The 19,758-nt window shown below is 44.9% G+C and overlaps 1 protein-coding gene across 1 annotated transcript in view; it reads left to right on the top strand.

Moving 5' to 3' along the window:
- The window catches only part of PLA2G10 (phospholipase A2 group X), a 43,088-nt gene that overhangs the window by 12,827 nt on the left and 10,503 nt on the right, over positions 1–19,758 (top strand). Inside the window, exons 2-3 of the mRNA XM_073647714.1 lie at positions 10,642–10,807; positions 19,311–19,417. Of these exons, the coding sequence (XP_073503815.1) occupies positions 10,642–10,807; positions 19,311–19,417 (273 nt within the window). The remainder of the gene's footprint in view (positions 1–10,641; positions 10,808–19,310; positions 19,418–19,758) is intronic.

Below are 19,758 nucleotides of genomic sequence, written 5' to 3'. Positions count from 1 at the left end.
TTTTAGTTGCATCTAGCCCGGAAAATAATTTTGGGGCTCCGAGATGCGCAAGGCACATAAGTGCCTTCTTGCTGCACTACCTGCAGCATGACCCTCATATTGTCAGAATTCGAAGTAATCATGACTACTGGGTTGCCACACTCTTAGATCCCCCAAACTTTTCGATCAACCTTTTCATTTTAATAAAGACCAAAAAAATGGTCATTTTTGAAATTATAAGCATTAGCAGGTTGTTAGAAACTGAAATCAAACAGTTTTCAACTCAAAACTTTATTCTAGGTGATGTTACATTTTCACATAGGACCCCTTGTTCGAAAGGAGCTTCTGAACTCTCTCGTCCATTGAATTTGTCAGGTTTTGGATGGTTTCTGCTTCAATTGTTTTGCATGAGGACAGAATACCCTCCCAGAGCTGTTGCTTAGATGTGAACTGCCTCCCGCCATCATAGACACTCCTTTTGATGATGCTCCAAAGGTTCTGAATGGGGTAGAGGTCAGGGGAGCATGGGGGTCACACCATAAGTTTGTCCCCTTTTATGCCCATATCAGCCAGAGATGCAGATGTTTTATGTGCAGCATGAGATGGTGCATTATCATGCAGAAAAATGATCTTGCTGTGAAATACACGGTTCTTCTTCTTGAACCATGGCAGGAAGTGCTGTTTGAGAAAATCCACATACATTATGGAGTTCATCTTTAGCGCCTTCAGGGATCCTAAAGGGGCCGACAATCTCTCTCCCCATGATTCCAGCCCAAAACATTACTCCACCTCCTCCTTGTTGGCGCTGTAGCCGTGTTTGCGTGGGGTGTCCATCAACCAGCCATCCTCCACTCCATTCATCTGGACCATCGAGCGCTGCACGGCACTCATCCGTGAACAAAACAGTTTTGAAATCAGTCTTCATGTAATGTTTGGCCCACTGGAGCCGTTTCTGCTTGTGTGAAGTGGATAGAGGAGGTCGACAGGATGGCATATGCACAGCTGCAAACCTCTGAAGGACCCTGCATCTTGTTGTTCGGGGGACGTTGGAGGCACAAGCAGCTTCAAAAACTTGTCTGCTGCTATGACAAGGCTTTTTTGCCGCTGCTGTTTCAACCTGACGTAATTGCCTGTAGGAAAGAGTCCTCAATTTGCCCTTATCAGCACGCACACGTGTGTACTGTGAATCAGCTACATACTTCTTGATTGCCAAGACACTTCATCCTGATCATCGCACAATGTTGATTGTAGTCATGCCCTGACCTAAACACTCCACAATTTGTTGCTTCTCAGCAGCCGACACATCCTTTTTCTTTCCCATTTTGGCAGAAAATGTAGGCTGCTTAATAATGTGAGAGAGCCTTCTTAAGTAGTCTTGCCTTTCATTGGACACACCTGCCAAACTAATTAGCACAGGTGTCTGCAATTGCTTACAGTGATATAAAGAGCCCTGACACACATCACCATCAATGAGTTTAACTGACAAACAAACAAATTCTTCCCTTATCACTCCTAAACACTTTTTGCATAATAATTTGGAACGCGGTGTACATGTGCTTTTCCACAAAACACCAGTGGTTCACGTAGTGAATCTCACAGTTCTAACTTGCCAACCGTGGTCTGTATGGAATTGTTCAATAAAGGGCCCAAAATTAAGATAACATAGATGGGAGAGGTCTCTATGAATAGGAATTCCTAAGTATTTGATACCCTGTGAGGGCCAGGCAAAGGGAAAGTTGGACTGGATGGAATCCTATATGGATTTAGGGAGGGAGACATCGAGGGCCTCAGACTTCGCTGCATTGATTTTAAAATTTTACCATGTAACAAAGTGATCTATTTCAGCCATAACAGCAGGGATGGATATATGTGATTGAGTGATATATACTAGGACATCATCAGCAAATAGAGAGCACTTGTACTCGGTGCCTCCCACCTCAATCCACCTAATATTGGGGTTATGGCGAATTGATGAGAGCAGGTGCTCCGTCACTAGGATGTATAAGAGAGGGGACAGAGGACATCCCTGCCTTGTCCCATTGGTGATTGTGAAAGGTGATGAAAATGTTCTGACGCACCCCCTGGGCCTTGGGACACCCGGAGCCGGACCCTTTTTGGTGGATGCTGGTGGTTGTAGTCTTCGTGGCGGCGATCCGGTTCCGTGGCTCAGGGCGGTCAAACCAGTGGCGGAACTATTTATGTGGTTTTGATGTTTAAATGTCCGACTACGCCACCCGTGGATTGCGGTCAGAGTGAACCGCCGCTACAGGGCAGACCGCTAAGGCTGGTGTTGTGGGTGCAGCAGAGCGTAGCATAACTCCCCACGGGAGGAGTATAGCCTCAGGGCAGTGTATGCGGAGGATGGGGGTGATGGTGCAGGGCAGCAGCAGTAACGACACGGAGTCAGTGATGCAGTTCAGGGCCTTTACTCACAGTTCTTATTATCCAGACCACGTCTGCAGGTAACGGCTGCCCACGTCGTACTGTGCTCACCAGGTGAGGGGCTCAGACAACTCCCAGATAACTTTGGAGCGCTTCACAGGACCCCCTTTGTGTGTCCTTTGTCTGGCCTTTCTTACCAACACTTCTGTCCGGCTGCCTCGGGCCTCCTCTTGGTAAACTTGGCGCCAGTTTCCCTGACCCTATGTGGTGCCTTCCTAGCGGGTGGAGCAAGGGGCTGCGCCACATAAAATGTCAGAGCCTCCGGTTTCTAGCTGAGGGTCGTTTCCTGCCTCCAATAGTTCGGGGACCGGTCTCCCCCTTTGGCCTGACCCCTCCACGCAGGTGGATTCGGGCGTGCGGTGGCGACTCGCCCGTCCGCACCCCTGGGATCCCTTCATTCCTCGTTCCTGGAGCCTTCTCCTCTTCCTTCCTTCTCCCTCTTGCAGGCCTGGGCCTCTGTTACTAGGCCCGCCTCCGGAGCAGAGCTCATGCAGAGCCCCTGCTCCCTGCCACTTCTGCTCAGACTTCTCTGCACTGAACTAAGATGGTGCCCACCTTTTATACTCCCTTCTCAATGCACCCAGGAACTGCTTCCTCCCTGCTCCTGCACTGCAGGGTTCCCCTTCCTCAGTGTTCCCTCCCCCCACTCCAGCCAGGGACAGGGACTGTCGTGCCCATCTCAGGGGCATATTGGTCGCCCTGCCCCACGGCAATGTGGTGTAATGCATGCAGGTGTCGGGTCCTGATCCACACTCCATCCTTATCTGAGAGTGAGATATCACACCTCTGGGTGAGGTGCAATACGTCTGTAGCAACCGAGCCCTCGGTGCTACAGTTCCATTTATCTTCAGCCTAGGTGACGTATTGTGATACAGGGCCGTGATTTTGGCTATAAAAGGGTCCCCTAGACCCCTACCCCAAGCTTTTTAAGAGAATCATATATGGCGTGCCAGGAGACTCTATGGAATGCTTTCTCAGCATCCAACGAGAGTATCTACTTACAAATTTTTAACTGCATCTAGCCCAGGAAATACTTTGTGCCTAGTAGCAGTGTCTGCTAGTCAGCGGATTATCCCGGCTGTTAAGCAAGCTACACCACCTGTAGTTTGGACACTTAATTTTTTCAAAGGAAATGCTTCGGGACCACGGGATACTTAGTGAAGAGCATCAGGAGGCACCCCAAGGCATAGGGGCTGGGACTGGCAGTAGGATGCCTTGCGGTGGACAGCCGAGCTCGATCCTTATAAAAGCTTTTTAACTGCAGCAGCTTTAGTGGACGCTACTGGAGCTGGAATTACGCGGCTGCTGGCATGAGACTTGCCCTCCAATAGATCCTTGTAAATGGATTTAAAGTGTATTCATTCAAATTAGAGGGACAATTTAAATTAAAAAGCTTAGAGCTGCCTCCACCACAGGGGGGCTCTCTCGACCCACCAGCGGACAGGCACCAGTATTGGGAGAGGGGGGCTGGCCGTCAGGGTTCACCGCGGCTCTGGCACAAACCCGGCGACACGGAGGTGGCACGGGCAGGAGCGGACTGGCCGTCTCGGCTTCTCACTTTTTGGATTTTAGAAGGGCATGACATGCCTATATCTGTGTCTCCCCCTCCTTTTACTCCTCCACCTCTTTTCTTTTCGCATGACTATATGTACTTGTCACTTTTCCATGTGTTAGTTGTGTCTTCTGAGCAGTTTGTCAGCTTTTGGACACCTTTGAAGGTGTTTTCTATGTGTTTCTATGTGTTTTTGTTTGCCTGCCATTGGTTTTAATGGTGTTCGAAGGTGTTCGACGAACAGTTCGACTAACAGTTCGGCGAACACAAGGGTGTTCGACGAACCGAACCGAACTCGAACACTACGGGGGTGGCTCAACACTATCCAAGAGCACATATGCTAAATCCAAAAGGTACAGCCGACCTGGTGTGTTGTAAGAAACTCCTCCAAGGGAGTTCCGTCAGTGCATAATTAGGGTGGAGATACCATGTGAATGGTGCTCCCGTGGTAGCGAATGTAACGGATGAAAATAGCACCAAAAATAAAATAATTTTTTAAAAGCACCGCTTTTTGACTACATCTAGCCTAACTAAGGTGTACAGCACTTGAGGAAGGCTGGATACAGTCGAAACAAGTTGTGTTTTTGATAAATTATTTTATTTTTGGTATTATTTTCCTTTGCTACCACAGGAGCGCCATTCACCTTGTATTTCCACCCACTTTTGCCCATTATGACTGCACTAGTAAAACACATATTCTGAGTAGGCAGTCAGTCTGCGCAGCTAGGCGACCCTTTTAATCTACCAACTACGCTATATTTATGGAATGATTCATATAAGAATTTACACCTTTTAGTATTGTGCATAAATATAATATAGAAAGCACTGATACATGACATTAGTATTGAAGTCATGGGCAAACAATTTCTAGCGTTGTGGAATATCTATCGTTTCAGAAAAGATAGTAACCCCATTGTGTATTAGGATTAAGTCTGATATGCAATTACTATATGCCTTGTCTCATATTACCTGTTCTCAGTTATTCTGACCTTTATTATATACATTAGGATATAATTGGAGGTAGTGAGTAGAGGCCCTGAAGGAGAACAACTAAATAGTTCAGTTTGCTTTAATGATCTCTATGTAATGTATTAAAGAGGTAGTCGGGGACTTAACATTGATGACCTATCCTTAGGATAGGTCATCAATGTCTGATCAGTGGGGGTGTGACACCCGGCACCCCCGCCGATCAGCCTGTGGCAGCCGGAACTGCTCAGTTGTGGAGCTGCACAGCAGCATCAACTGTATAGTGGCTACAGCTGGGTACTGCACGTCTGCCACCTATTCAAATCAATAGGGGGTGGATGTGTACTACCTAGCCGCGGCCACTATTCCGTCAACGGAATTCTGCAGCTCCGCAACTGACCAGTTCCGGCCACTACCAACACCTGTAACAGCTGATCCGCGGGGGTGTCGGGTGCCGCACCTCCAATGATCAGCCTTTGATGACCTATTCTAAGGATAGGCAACCAATGTTAAACTCTCGGACAACCCCTTTAAATCTGACACCTCGGGACTGTGTAATCCTCTATACTACTTTTATACTCTGTGTAAATGAACACTATCCTTTCACTAGTACATTTTAGACAACAGGACTCGCAAAATGATTCTTGAAATGATTCTTGCTTTTTCTTTTTGGTTAAATTGTGTGTTTAACAGTCTTAGAGATGTTGTTTTTTTTTATAAGATTTTGCCAACTAATTATTTGATTATTGTAAAAAATAATCTGTCAACCTAAATAGGAGTCCAGAAATAGACTTTGTTCAAGCCTCTGAGCTTAACGGATCCCAGGAACACATTGGCATTCACCCTTTCATCCCTATAAAGGTCTTTCATGCTACAGCCCCTGAGTTGTGTCCATAAAGAAGCCAAATGAGAAGGAGAGAAAACAGGACGAAATCCTCAAACATAGCCAGGATAAAGTACAAGTGTGAGGTCAGACAGTCCAAGCGTCAAAAACAAAGTATAGGTCATTCAGGGGTTTAATAGGCAGAATAAACAGGAACAAGCAGGGTAAAATAGCAGATGTTAACCCACAATAACTGCCAATGGCCTAGTGAAGGGTTTAAATAGAAGACCTAGTGCGCCCGTTGTCCAGTGGACCTATCCGATGACCAACTCTAGCGATTGACTATTCAGCAGGACCATGATTCACACTGTTGGTACTATATGAGTTATTGGATGAAGGGCACGCATGCGGTGTTATCCTGTCCGGTTGGGAAGCATCTCTGAGAGCAGCCCTGCCTTTAAAATTGATTGGGTGCTGTTTTTATGACACCCAGTCATCACCTCCATCAGGAACCAGAGCAGAGATGCCTGGCAGCAGTAAGCGGTGCGAAAGCTGAGGGCAGGTAAGTTTGTAACAACCACTTATTGGAATTGCCTGTCAATCCCTATGTAGTGGAAGCCTCCAAAAAAAGTCAAATGTGTTTGCATTCTACTTGTAATAAATTCATTTTGAAGGTTGATTTATTTCTTTTTTAATAACAATGAAATGTCTCATTCACCTGTAACCATAATGTACAAACATTGCCTTACTGCGAAACGAACAATACTACTACGCAGAGAATAAGGAACTTGTATGAGAAGGTGAGAATTCATGATCAAATATCCATTTTATGATTAATTGTACAATTATGAAAAACTCCCAGATTCCCAACATCTCTATGAAAAGATTGTATTCATTGAGCTCATGTGAGACAGATTTGTGACCAGAAAACTGACCAAAAACTTAATTGTAAAGAGAAAAACTCCCCATGCTAACACTTTTCTTGGAAATTAACAAGCTTTATACTATTCCGATAAGGGAAATCTGATCTGATGGCAGGCATATCCTACAGTAAAAGTCCCGGTACGTTGTGTTTTTCAGTAGTAGAAAAAACAGCGACTTGAATATATTCAGATTTAAGATGGAATTAAATAGACAATCCATTGCCCTTGTTACGCTCTGTTTCGACTGGTGGCTGAGGGACCACTGTGCCACGGACCCTTGTAGGGCCTGGAGGGGCGTAACTAAGCGACCACCTGGTTCTTCACTAGAGCCCCTGATGGTGTTGTTAGCCTTGAGCCGCAGGTAGACGCTAGGTGCTACTCCAGGACGGACCCTGGAGCCGCAGCAGCTGACCCCAAAGGGGTAGGGAAAGGAGTTTGTATGTTCTCCCCGTGTTTGCGTGGGTTTCCTCCGGGTTCTCCGGTTTCCTCCCACACTCCAGACATACTGATAGGGAATGTAGATTGTCCCCATTGGGGCTCAGAGTGCCCATAATGTCTGTAAATTGTTTGACTTGTAAAGCGCTGCGGAATATGTTGGCGCTATATAAATAAAAACATTATTATTATAAGGAAGCAGGGATGGACTTCGAGAGTCAGGCCGGCCAGGAACTGGTTAACAGGAGGAATGTATCCTGGATGCTGTATGGTTGGTTTAGTGGAACGGATACCGGAACAGGTACAGACAGGGCAGGATCAGGAACACAGGACAGACTCAGGTATAGGATTACGGGTGCAGGTTCAAACTGGACAGGAGAGGGTAGAGGTACAGATGCGGAGAAGATGGATCAGGACTAGGTATAGGCAGGACGGTTTCAGGATCTGGCTCAGATAGGACGGACAGGATCAGGTTCAGGAAGTATGGCTACAAGGACCTAACAACTAAGACCTAACTAAAGTTGCTCAGACACTTCCATATAGGGGAGGGTGCCTTAAACATCTGATGTCTCCCAGCTATTGGCTGGGGACATTTCAGAAGTGTGGGCACTGCCCCATTAAGAAACTGGGAGCGCGTACCCTAAGCACACTCCCAGGAGACCTGCGCGCCTTGCGCAGGTCCTGGGAGGAAGCAGACGCTCCGGAGACCAGAGCAGAGCACGTCGACGTCCCTGCTGGGAGGAGGAAGAGGGAACGTGCAGGGATGCCAGCACTGACATTACACTCTTCCACATTAAATATGCAAATTGTCTCTTCAGTCCAGAAAAGGACTAGAACTCTAGTGCCACCTATTGGAAGCAGCAATCCTAAAAGTCAATATCGACCCATTAATGAACCTTGCCACATGACTTTTTTGATAAAAGCCAAACCAGAATCTCAATTTGCAGACACATGTCTTGGGGTGTTGCCTCTCCCCAGTACAAAGCATGAGACTTGATTTGGCTATATAAGAGGCCTCTGCCTGGTGTCTAAGTCTGACTGGGGTGTGATTGGTAACATTTCTCCTTATAGAAATTTTACTTCTTGGTCCCCAGTCAAAGGCTTTTCCTACAGCCAAATCAGATCTCATGCTTTGCACTGAGGAGGGGCAACACGCCAAAACACGTGTCTACAAATTGAGATTCTGGTTTGGCTTTTATCCTAAGCCATTTGGCAAGGCTCATTAAAGGGTCGATATTGACTTTTAGAATCGCTGCTTCCAATAGGTGGTACTAGAGTTCAAGTCCTCTTTCTCTCTGAAGAGACAACTTGGATATTAAATTTCCCAGAGGAACATTGCACAGCCTTATAAGCCTCCTTACCCTGGCATTTCACTTAGCCACATTAATCTCACACAGTCATGTTTAAAATACATGTTATCATCTTCTATTTGCTTTGATTATTCAGGGAACATCTGCATCCTGAAATTAAATGTGGTAATGGGAGCAACAGCTATGGCAACAAAAAAAAGTATGCCGTTATTAGTAAATGTGCTTAATTATGACACTTGAGAGTTCAATTATCATATAGGGGCTTCCACTTCAACATAGAAAGGTGGACATAGGATAAGGAACCCCTTAACGTATTCCTCTTTCTTGCTATATATGTTAGTTTCCTTCATTACATGCTTTTATTTCAATAATGGTTTCTACCTTTTTAAAGGGTTATTCTCATCTCTACCTTTAACAACCAAGATGGAAAATACTTGCTTTCCAACCACCAAAAACCCTGTGGAATATGCTGTTTCTGTAACCCCCATTCATTTTTTTGAAGTTCTGTAAACGGAGTAGCACAGCTGAGCATATAACCACTGATTTAGGGTCCATGATAAGGAAGTAGTCATTCTCTTCTTGGCTATGAAAAGCTGAGAAACGAAAAACCATTTAAAGAAGTTGTCCACTACTTGGACAAACCCTACTCATACCCCGCGCTTGGCCCCTATAAAATAAAAAAGCTTATACTCCCCTCCCATGCCGGCACCGTTCCAGCGATATCGGCACTCAACACGGGAGGTGACTATAAGCTTTTTTATTTTATTTTTCACGTCACATAGGTGTGTTGATTGGTTGGGGTCTTAGCACCAAATCACTACATCAAAGGAATAGAAGCATCTAGACAACTGCTGCTTCCTTTGAGGCTAAAGATAGACTCAATCTTTTTTCTTTTGAGTGTGTCACAGTCATGGAGGAGAGCAGCACTCGGCTGATTGCTTCTGCTTCTTCATTTTGGAGATTGGAGGGGGTGATCAATTTCTGTATCCCCCTCCCCATGTCTTTATGGCTAGTGAAAAGATTTTTAAAAGTGCAATTATGCTAAGTCAGTTTAAGGTCAGTTGTGCAATAGCATGAACAAACTTTGGAAAATGTATGTGAAAAAAAAAGGTCTTTGCTGCTGGGTTGGCTCTGGCACAAGAACAACTTATGCTTTATGAATGACTAAAATTAATGGGTAGACGTATGTAATAAAGAATAAGAGCTCCTGCGTGATGTGGCATTAGTGAGGAAAGACTGCCATCTGCTGGCCGGACGAAACCATGTGGAACCAACTGGTATCAGAAGAGTTGCAGAGGGAGCAAGTTCGTGTGTGGGACCCGGTCAGGTGCCTTGGATGAAGGAGTTCCCAGATATAAAGGACCTGCACGTCAAACCGCAGGAAGATTTGGCACCAAAGAGAGGAGTGGTGCAGACATGTGCCAGAGACGACGCTGAAGCCAGTGTGACAGGCCCCAGCAGAGTACGTGCACCAGCAGGGTGCTGAAAGCAGTCAGACAGGACCCGGACGCCGCCCAGTGAAATCCAAAGACCCGACCTGCGCCGGTCAAGATCCAGAGCCCAGGCGACGCCTGTCGAGAGCCGGGAACCAGCCCTCTTTTACTCAGGCCTAGAAGACACCCATCGTTGGTCAATCACTGAAGAGCGGCAAGGAGGCGTCAATCAGAGGACACCTGCGGTTACAGAAGGATGATGCGAGTGATCCGAGCTATCACTTCCAGCAACAACGTACGGTACAGGGGTTGGCCTGGGTAAGGACAATAGGTGGGTTGGGGGCCAGTTGGTACACAGGAAGCTCAATGTTCTTTGATTAACTTTGTTAGACAGACTTGTGGCCTAGTGGGATAATCCGGTGACCCCTGCTAGGGCCATTGTTGAAGGAAGAGCCAAAGTAGCGGCTCCCCAGGAATGGGTGTACCACCCTTGTAGGAAGGACACAAGTATAATCCCTGAGAGACTTTTCTGATATTCAAATTCTATTCTAAATCCGTTTTATGTTTACTGCTGTATGGTTTGCTGCTGTTTTATACTGCTTCATATTCTTAACTGTTCCCTGACCACTGTGAATTCCCGCTTTATCGGAAGAGAATAAATCATTCATTGACTGTTCCCGCCTTGTGCCTTCTGTGCGTTGCATTCTGTCTCCTGCTTACACATATCCCTGCTTTTAACAATTGTTTTTTCAATTAAAACATTATTTCTACATTGCAGGCCTGAATGCTGACCTGGGCAGTTCACAGATACGGCAGAAAAGAGGAATTATTGAATTAGCCGGAGCCATTGAATGTGGAACCGACAGGTCTTCTCTGTTGTATCTTGGATATGGATGTTACTGTGGTCTAGGGGGATATGGAATACCAAAAGACAGGACAGACTGGTATTTAATTTCATAGCTAACTCCATTGTTGAGGTTGATTTATTGTTATTCTGGAAGGTGCCCAATCCATTGTTAATACAGGGGATAAGCAGAGTTGCCAGGCAGCTGTTTAAAGCACTCTCTTTATGTTTAGCTCCTAGTTTTCTAATGCATATCAATCTTAAAAGACCTACATCTACCGGAAAATGTGGCTAATTGCACCAGGTAAGGGGGCCGCACATTCGCAGCTCTTTCTATACATTTCATTGGGAGATCAAAAAAACTGCATTATGGTGCACTTAGCAATTTTTCCGAACTCCTATAAAAATTAATAAAGAGACCCAACCTCAAATAGCGGATCTGTCTCGTTTGTGTGGGGAGGTAATCGTCTTCCTCACCCCGGCACGCTACGTGAAGATGTGGGTCCTGGCTGGGTGTGTGGGCTTTGTCTATGGGGGCGTTACACCCATGCTGCAGGTCGCATGATGCTGGTGACTTCATCTGGCCAAGACCGGATGTTGAACAGTTTCGTGAGGTAGACCATCACCCAAAAATAAAGTCTTTTACGTAACATTAACTTGGTCGGAACTATGTACAATACAGTTATATGAAAAAGTTTGGGCACCCCTATTAATCTTAAGCTTAATGTTTTATAAAAATTGGTGTTTTTGCAACAGCTATTTCAGTTTGATATATGTAATAACTGTTGGACACAGTAATGTTTCTGCCTTGAAATGAGGTTTATTGTACTAACAGAAAATGTGCAATCTGCATTCAAACAAAATTTGACAGGTGCATAAGTATGGGCACCCTTATCATTTTCTTGTTTTAAATACTCCTACCTACTTTTTACTGACTTACTAAAGCGCTTTTTTTGGTTTTGTAACCTCATTGAGCTTTGAACTTCATAGCCAGGTGTATGCAATCATGAGAAAAGCTACTTAAAGTGGCCACTTGCAAGTCGTTCTCCTGTGTGAATCTCCTCTGAAGAGTGGCATCATGGGCTCCTCAAAACAACTGTCAAATGATCTGAAAACAAAGATTATTCAACATAGTTGTTCAGGGGAAGGATACAAAAAGCTGTCTCAGAGATTTAACCTGTCAGTTTCCACTGTAAGAGTAAGGAAATGGAAGAACACAGGGACAGTTCTTGTTAAGGCCAGAAGTGGCAGGCCAAGAAAAACATCAGAAAGGCAGAGAAGAAGAATGGTGAGATCAGTCAAGGACAATCCTCAGACCACCTCCAGAGAGCTGCAGCATCAACTTGCTGCAGATGGTGTCACTGTGCATCGGTCAACTATACAACGCACTTTGCACAAGGAGAAGCTGTATGGGAGAGTGATGCGAAAGAAGCCGTTTCTGCAAGCATGCCACAAACAGAGTCGGCTGAGGTATGCAAAAGCACATTTGGAGAAGCCAATTTCTTTTTGGAAGAAGGTCCTGTGGACTGATGAAACCAAGATTGAGTTGTTTGGTCATACAAAAAAGCGTTATGCATGGCGGCAAAAAAACACAGCATTCCAAGAAAAACACTTGCTACCCACAGTAAAATTTGGTGGAGGTTCCATCATGCTTTGGGGCTGTGTGGCCAATGCCGGCACCAGGAATCTTGTTAAAGTTGAGGGACGCATGGATTCCACTTAGTATCAGCAGATTCTTGACAATAATGTTCAAGAATCAGTGATAAAGTTGAAGTTACGCAGGGGATGGATCTTTCAGCAAGACAATGATCCAAAACACCGCTCCAAATCTACTCAGGCATTCATGCAGAGGAACAATTACAATGTTCTGGAATGGCCATCCCAGTCCCCAGACCTGAATATCATTGAACATCTGTGGGATCATTTGAAGAGGGCTGTCCATGCTCGGCGACCATCAAACTTAACTGAACTGGAATTGTTTTGTAAAGAGGAATGGTCGAAAATACCTTCATCCAGGATCCAGGAACACATTAAAAGCTACAGGAAGCGACTAGAGGCTGTTATTTTTGCAAAAGGAGGATCTACTAAATATTAATGTCACTTTTCTGGTGAGGTGCCCATACTTATGCACCTGTCAAATTTTGTTTGAATGCAGAGTGCACATTTTCTGTTAGTACAATAAACCTCATTCCAAGGCAGAAACATTACTGTTTCCAACAGTTATTACATATATCAAACTGAAATAGCTGTTGCAAAAACACCAATTTTTATAAAACATTAAGCTTAAGATTAATAGGGGTGCCCAAACTTTTTCATATAACTGTACATAGCGGGTGCATAACTTCACTAATGTTTCCTTTACAACACGGAGCATCTTCACACACAGTCTCTCTACTGCTTCCAGGCTTGTTCCCCTGTCTTCACCACAACCTAGCACAACACCACAGTACAGTAAGTGATAGTACTGTCCTCAATCCGCAGTTCTGCGTCTTTTTTCTCTTAGAAGAGTTAGCTGGTCACTATGGCTTTTACTTGGCTTCTTTACTTGCTGATGCTTTGGAACTCCTGCCCAGGGAACCCTTTGTCTCATTATTATTATTATTTTTTATTATAGCGCCATTTATTCCATGGCGCTTTATATGAAAAGGGGTATACATAATGAATAACAGGTACAATACTCTTTGAACAGAAAAAGTCACCGACTGGTACAAGAGGAGACATGACCTTGTCCACAAAGGCTTACAGTCTAAAAGGGATGGGTGAGAGTAGAAGTGGTCGTGCAGCAGTATGGTGGATCGAGGGTTACTGAAGGTTGTTGGCTTGTCGGAAGAGGTAGGTCTTCAGGTTCCTTTTTGAAGGTTTCCATGGTAGGAGTCTGATATGTTGGGGTAGAGAGTTCCACAGTAGGGGTATGCACAGGAGAAATCTTGTATGCAATTATGGGAAGAGGTTATAAGATGAGAGTAGAGAAGGAGATCTTGTGAGGATCGAAGTTTGTGTACAGGTAAGTACCGGGAGACTAGGTCACAGATGTATGGAGGACACAGGTTGTGGATGGCTTTGTATGCCATGTTTAGGATTTTGACCTGGAGTCTCTGGGCAATGGGGAGCCAGTGAAGGGATTGACAGAGGGAAGAGGCCAGGGAATAGCAGGGGAACAGGTGGATTACTCCGTCAGCTGAGTTTAGGATAGATTGGAAGATTGCGAGAGTGATAGAGGAGAAGCCACAAAGCAGGAGGTTGAAGTAGAAGAGGCGGGAGATAATGAGGGCATGCACTAGTGTTTTTGCAGTTTCTTGATTAAGAAATGTGCGGATCCAGGAAATATTTTTGAGTTGGAGTCAGCATGAAGTGTAAAGGGCTTGGATATGTGGTTTGAAGGAAAGTCAAGGGTTACCCTGAGGCAGCATGCTTGAGGTATTGGGGAGAGTGAGCAGACATTGACTTTGATGGATAGGTCTTTTGGGGGGCTTCAGTGAGATGGTGGAAAGCTGATGAATTATGTTTTGTCCATGTTAAGTTTTGGAAATCTAGCAGAGAAGAAAGATGAAATAGTGGACTGACATTGTAGGATTCTGTTCAGTAAGGAGGTTTATATCTGGTCCAGAGAGGTAGATCTGTGTGTCATCAGCATAGAGATGATACTGAAAGCCATAGGACTCTATGAGCTATCCCAAGCCAAAGGTGTAAACGTAGACGAGCAGAAGACCTAGAACTGAACCTTGGGGGGATACTGACGAATAGGGGGCGAAATGAGGAGGTGGTGTGTGAGACATTGAATGTCCGGTCTGTTAGGTATGAGGATATCCAAGATAGGACCTAATCTATGATGCCAAGATATGAGAGCATCTGTAGTAAGATGGAATGGTCCACTGTGTCGAAGGCAGAGGACAGACCAAGGAGGAGGAGGACAGAGTAGTGTCGCTTGGATTTGGCAGTTAGTAGGTTGTTGGTGACTTTAGTCAGGGCAGTTTCAGCGGAGTGATGTGGTTGGAAGCCAGATTGTAAGCTGTGAAAGAGGTAACAGGAGGAGAGGTGGGAGGACAGTTCAAGATGGATGTGTTGTTCCAGTAGTTTTGAGGCATAATGGAGAAGTGATGGGGTGATAGCTAGACACAGAGGATGGGTCAGGGGAGAGATTTTTGAGGAAGGGTGTGATCAAAGCATGTTTGAAGCAAGAGGGGAAGACATCAATTGTTAGTGACAGGTTGAAGAGATGGGTTTGGGTTGGGATGAAGACTGTGGGGAGGTTTGGGATGAGATGGGATGGGATCGGGTCAAGTGCACAGGTGGTGAGATGTGATCTGGAGAGTAGAGAGGAAAGTTGATCTTCTGTAATGGTGGAGAATTTGGTTTTGGAGGAGGGCTGTGGGGAATGTAGGCTAAAGCTTTGTCTGATTTTATAAACCTTCTGCTTGAAGAATGAGGCAAAGTCTTCAGCTGAAATGAGAGGAGAGGGAGGAGGTGCTGGGGGACGGAGGAGAGAATTGAAAGTGTTGAATAGTTGTTTAGGGTTGTGAGACAGGAAGGATATGAGAGATGAGAAGTAGGTTTGTTTTGCTGCAGTGAGTGTGGACCTGAAAGTAGTATGGCACGGTTTGAATGTGATGAAGTGCTCATTGGAGTGGGATCTTTTCCATTTCTGCTCAGCAACCTTGGAAGCCCACCTCAGTTCTTTAGTCAGGCTGGTGTGCAGGATTGCCTGTTGATTGTGCAAGCTTTGGTATGTCTGAGGGGGGCAACCGATTTGAGAGCTGCAGCTGTTGTGGTGTTATATAAAGCTGTAGCAGCATCTGCATTGTATAAATAACTTGTGTCTGCAAGAAGTAGAAGGGATTCAGAAAGTGAGTGTAAGTCAAGGTGTTTTGAGATTTCTGCAAGGGTGTGCAAGTTTGTGGAGTGATAATTGTGCACCAGGAGAGGGAAGAGAATATGAGTAAGTTGTGGTCAGACAGAGGGAGAGGCACGTCTCATGCTCCCTGTTCCATCCTGGCCAGTTACTTCTCTGTCTGGAAAACTCGAGGTCGTACTGCTAGGCATCCTATCCCAGGACCCATCTCCAATGCATTACTCTGACGTTTGATCACTATTTCTTCCTTTAATCTGGATCTTGCTTTCCACTGCCTTGGTCTTCACTCACTTTAGGGACACCCAATTCATGTGGCTCTACTGAATACTCAGACCGAAGGTCTGCTCCAGCTGCAAGCTAGACCCTGTCTGACTCAATACCAAGAAGTCCTCTCTGGGCTAGTCCCATCTCTTAACTCTATCCATACCTACTCACTGCCTGTTGCTGGGCAGAACACAACTCTATAACATAACAATGTAAAACATTATAATACATCACATCACAGCAAATATCAGCAAGGGGGAACATGGGCACAACTTCCATTTTATTACAAACTTATTCTTGAGATAGATACGATTCCTAGTACTAAGACCTGCGTCGTGCATTTATGACATATTCTGTTGATATGCCATAAATGTCTGCTACAGTTTAATAATTTTATTAAATATATCTTATCAAAAAAGCACAAAAGTATCCCTAATGGCAGGCTAAAGGACCCGACGTATTTTCAAAAGCTGAATCCGAACTCCCGGGTTCTGGGATCCCATTTTGCATGCTGGGCCCACTCTGTTCACAAGAGGGCCCACTCTGTTCACAAGAGATCCCACTGTTTGATCTAAACCAGGGTTACTGCATCCTATATGTCACGACGGTAACTGGCATGCCTCCTCAGAGCCGCTCTACTCACCGTCGTCACTGCATGGCTTCTTCTCGTTTCAGGCCATCTCGCTGAGTTTGCCTCTTGCAGCACATCTGCATGTTTTACATTTGAATTTACGGGGGAGTGGTTTGTCTCTGCAGTAATTTAACCCTGCTGTGTCCCGCAGAGATTAAGTTCCCTGACCTATCCCGTGCCAGAAGGGTCTATATTGGGAAGCTGCTCCAACCACTCCTTGCCCGAAAGTTGGTTCCTAGCCTGCTAGTACCTGTTTATGTATATCTCCATATTCTGTCTCACATTATCGACCATGCCTGTTAATCCTTGCAGTTTTACTTCACCATCCCTAACTCTGGTTTTGTATTGTGAACCTGTACTGCCTGCCCTGACTTTGGACCATCTGACTACGCTTTTGTCTCACCCTCCTGTACCTTGCACCCATACTTCTGACCCTCTGGTCAGTTGCTGCAGTTCCCGGGGACTGCCCTGGAGTGGTACCTGGTGTCTACCGGCAGCCCAGCCTATCCCACCATCAGAGTCCCTAGTGAAGACCCTGTAAACACTTATTCATGCCCCTTCAGGGTAAGCCCGGCCAGTGGCGCAGTGGATCAACCTCCACCATCGTTACACTATACAACATAATTACCAATCAGTAACCACTCTAGTTATGTTACCAATCTGTAGCTGCTTAGTGAAGGATGCAGCAGAGCTTGTTTAGATCAAAGCACAAGATGATGTGATGACACGCAATATATCGAGCTTTCACTGTGAGGAGGGCCCTGGAGGGTTGGTGGATCCCATTTTGCATACCGAAATCCCACAACCCATAAATTCGGACCCACCTTTTACAAGAAAGTTTTGTTCTTTAGTCTGCCATTAGGAACACTTTTCAGAATTTTTATAAGACATATTTAGTAAATCATCAGTCTCTGGCTAACAACTGTTTTCTTAAACTGGAGGGCAGCCATAGTCTGGTGATGGGTACTCTAACCCCTTCATGCTCCTTGACAGATACAGTCATGGCCGAAAGTGTTGGCACCCTTGAAATTGTTCCAAAAAAGTAGAAGTATTTCTACCAGAAAATTATTGCAATTATACATGTTTTGTTATGCACATGTTTGTGTGTATTGGAACAACAACAAAAAAAAGAGAAAAAAAGGCAAATTGGACATAATATCACACACAACCCCAGAAATGGGCAAGAAAAAATTGTTGGCACCTTTTCAATATTATGGGTAAACAACTTTGTTTCAAGCATGTGATGCGTATTCAAACTCACCTGTGGCAAGTAACAGGTGTGGGCATTATGAAAATCACACCTGAAACAAGAAAAAAAGGGCAGAAGTTGACTCAATCTTTGCATTGTGTGTCTGTGTGTGATATACTAAGCATGGAGAACAGAAAGAGGAGAACTGTTTCAAGACTTGAGAACCAAAATTGTTGAACAATATCAACAATCTCAAGATTGCAAGTCCATCTCCAGAGATTTCTAAGTCACTTTGTTCACGGTGTGCAACATAATCAAGAAGTTCACAACCCATGGCACTGTAGCTAATCTCCCTGAACGTGGACAACCGAGAAAAATTGATGAACGGTTGCAATGAAGGATAATCCAGAAGGTGGATAAGCAGCCTCAATCAAGTTCCAAAGAAATTCAAGCTGTCCTGCAGGTTCAGGGTGCATCAGTGTCAGCGCAAACTATCCATTCGACATTTGATTGAAATTAAACGCTATGGCAGGAGATCCAGGAGGACCTACCTCTGACAGAGACATAAAAAAGCTAGACTTCAGTTTGCCAAAATGTATGTAAGCCAAGATCCTTCTGGGAAACCATCTTGTGGATAGATGAGACCAAGATAGAGCATTTTGTTGAAGCACATCATTCTACTGATTACTGAAAACGGAATGAGAAAAGAATACAGTGCCTACAGTCAAATATGGTGGAGGTTCAAAGTTGTTTCGGGGTGGTTTTGTTGCCTCTGGCACTGGATGCCCTGACTTTGTGCAAGGCATCATGAAATCTGAAGATTACCAAAGGATTTTGGGTCGCAATGTAGAGTCCAGTGCCAGAAAGCTGGGTTTGCTTCCTAGGTCATGGGTCTCCCAGCAGGACAATGACCCCAAAAATGTTTCAAGAAACACCCAGAAATGGATGGAAACAAAGCACTGGAGAGTTCTGAAGTGGTCAGCAATGAGTCCGGATCTAAATCCCATTGAACACCTATGGAGGGATCTTAAAATTGCTGTTGGGAGAAGATGCCTTCAAATAGGAGAGACCTGGAGCAGTCTGCAAAAGAAGAGTGGTCCAAAATTCCAGTTGAGAGGTGTAAGAAGCTTGTTGGTGGTTATAGGAAGCGATTGATTGCAGTTATTTATTCCAAAGGTGTGCACCAAATATTAAGTTGAGGGTGCCAACAATTTTGTCGGCCCATTTTGGGGGGTTTTGTGTGAAATTATGTCCAATTTTTACCTTTTCTCTGTTTTTTTGTGTTGTCCCAATACACACAAAGGAAATAAACATGTGTGTAATTGCAGATACCAGCTATAGCCAGCATCGGCCTCTAACAGCAGGGATCGGCTCAGCTGCCTATCACTGTCGTTAACCGCTTAGTTGCCGTTGTCAATCACTCACAGTGGAATTTAAGCACTGCGCTCTGGCTTGGACATTTGTCTAGGTGTTATTCCCCCCCGCATTGCGATCGTAAGAGAGCCGCTGAGTTGCTATGACAGCCAGGGGCAGGCTGTACACCCCCATGTTTGTCATGTGATTTCTTCTATCATGTCCAGCCTGTGGCTAGGTGTCGTAGGAGACTCATTTTTACTATATGCAGCAAATCTATGGTATTTCTATAAATAATATTGTCTTTTTTTTTCTAGGTGTTGCTTTAAACATGATTGTTGCTATGGAGATGCCGAAAATTTTGGTTGCCATCCTAAGCACCATAACTATAACTGGAAATGTGTCAATCGCTCCATAAGATGTGGTAAGAAAATGGAAGAATTTGCCATATTACAAGCTTTCTGGGGAATAAACAGGAGTCAGAACTCGTTAGGATACCAGACCTGTAGAGATTCAGGATTAACCATTTAACAGAATCGCAACGGTTAAATGCCGATGTCAGCATTCAAGTGGTTACACAGCAGTGATTGCAGCTAGCTCCGGTCATGACTGTTAGAGGCTGGTGCTGGCTGTAGAATGCAGACAGCATCTGCCGTTTTATGCTGCAGGCTCAGCTCCTGAGCCTGCTCCGTATACGTGCAACAGACCTGAGCTGTACAAATATCGGAAAGCGGTTCAGTTAGGTTTTCAGTAAATTTGTCTGCG

Source organism: Phyllobates terribilis, unplaced genomic scaffold (genome assembly GCF_046119375.1).
Source record: "Phyllobates terribilis strain yellow unplaced genomic scaffold, ASM4611937v1 Scaffold_9__5_contigs__length_417890890, whole genome shotgun sequence".
Taxonomy (NCBI): domain Eukaryota; kingdom Metazoa; phylum Chordata; class Amphibia; order Anura; family Dendrobatidae; genus Phyllobates; species Phyllobates terribilis.
Note: the sequence above shows the minus strand (reverse complement) of the source record. Positions and strands in the feature narration are given on the sequence as shown.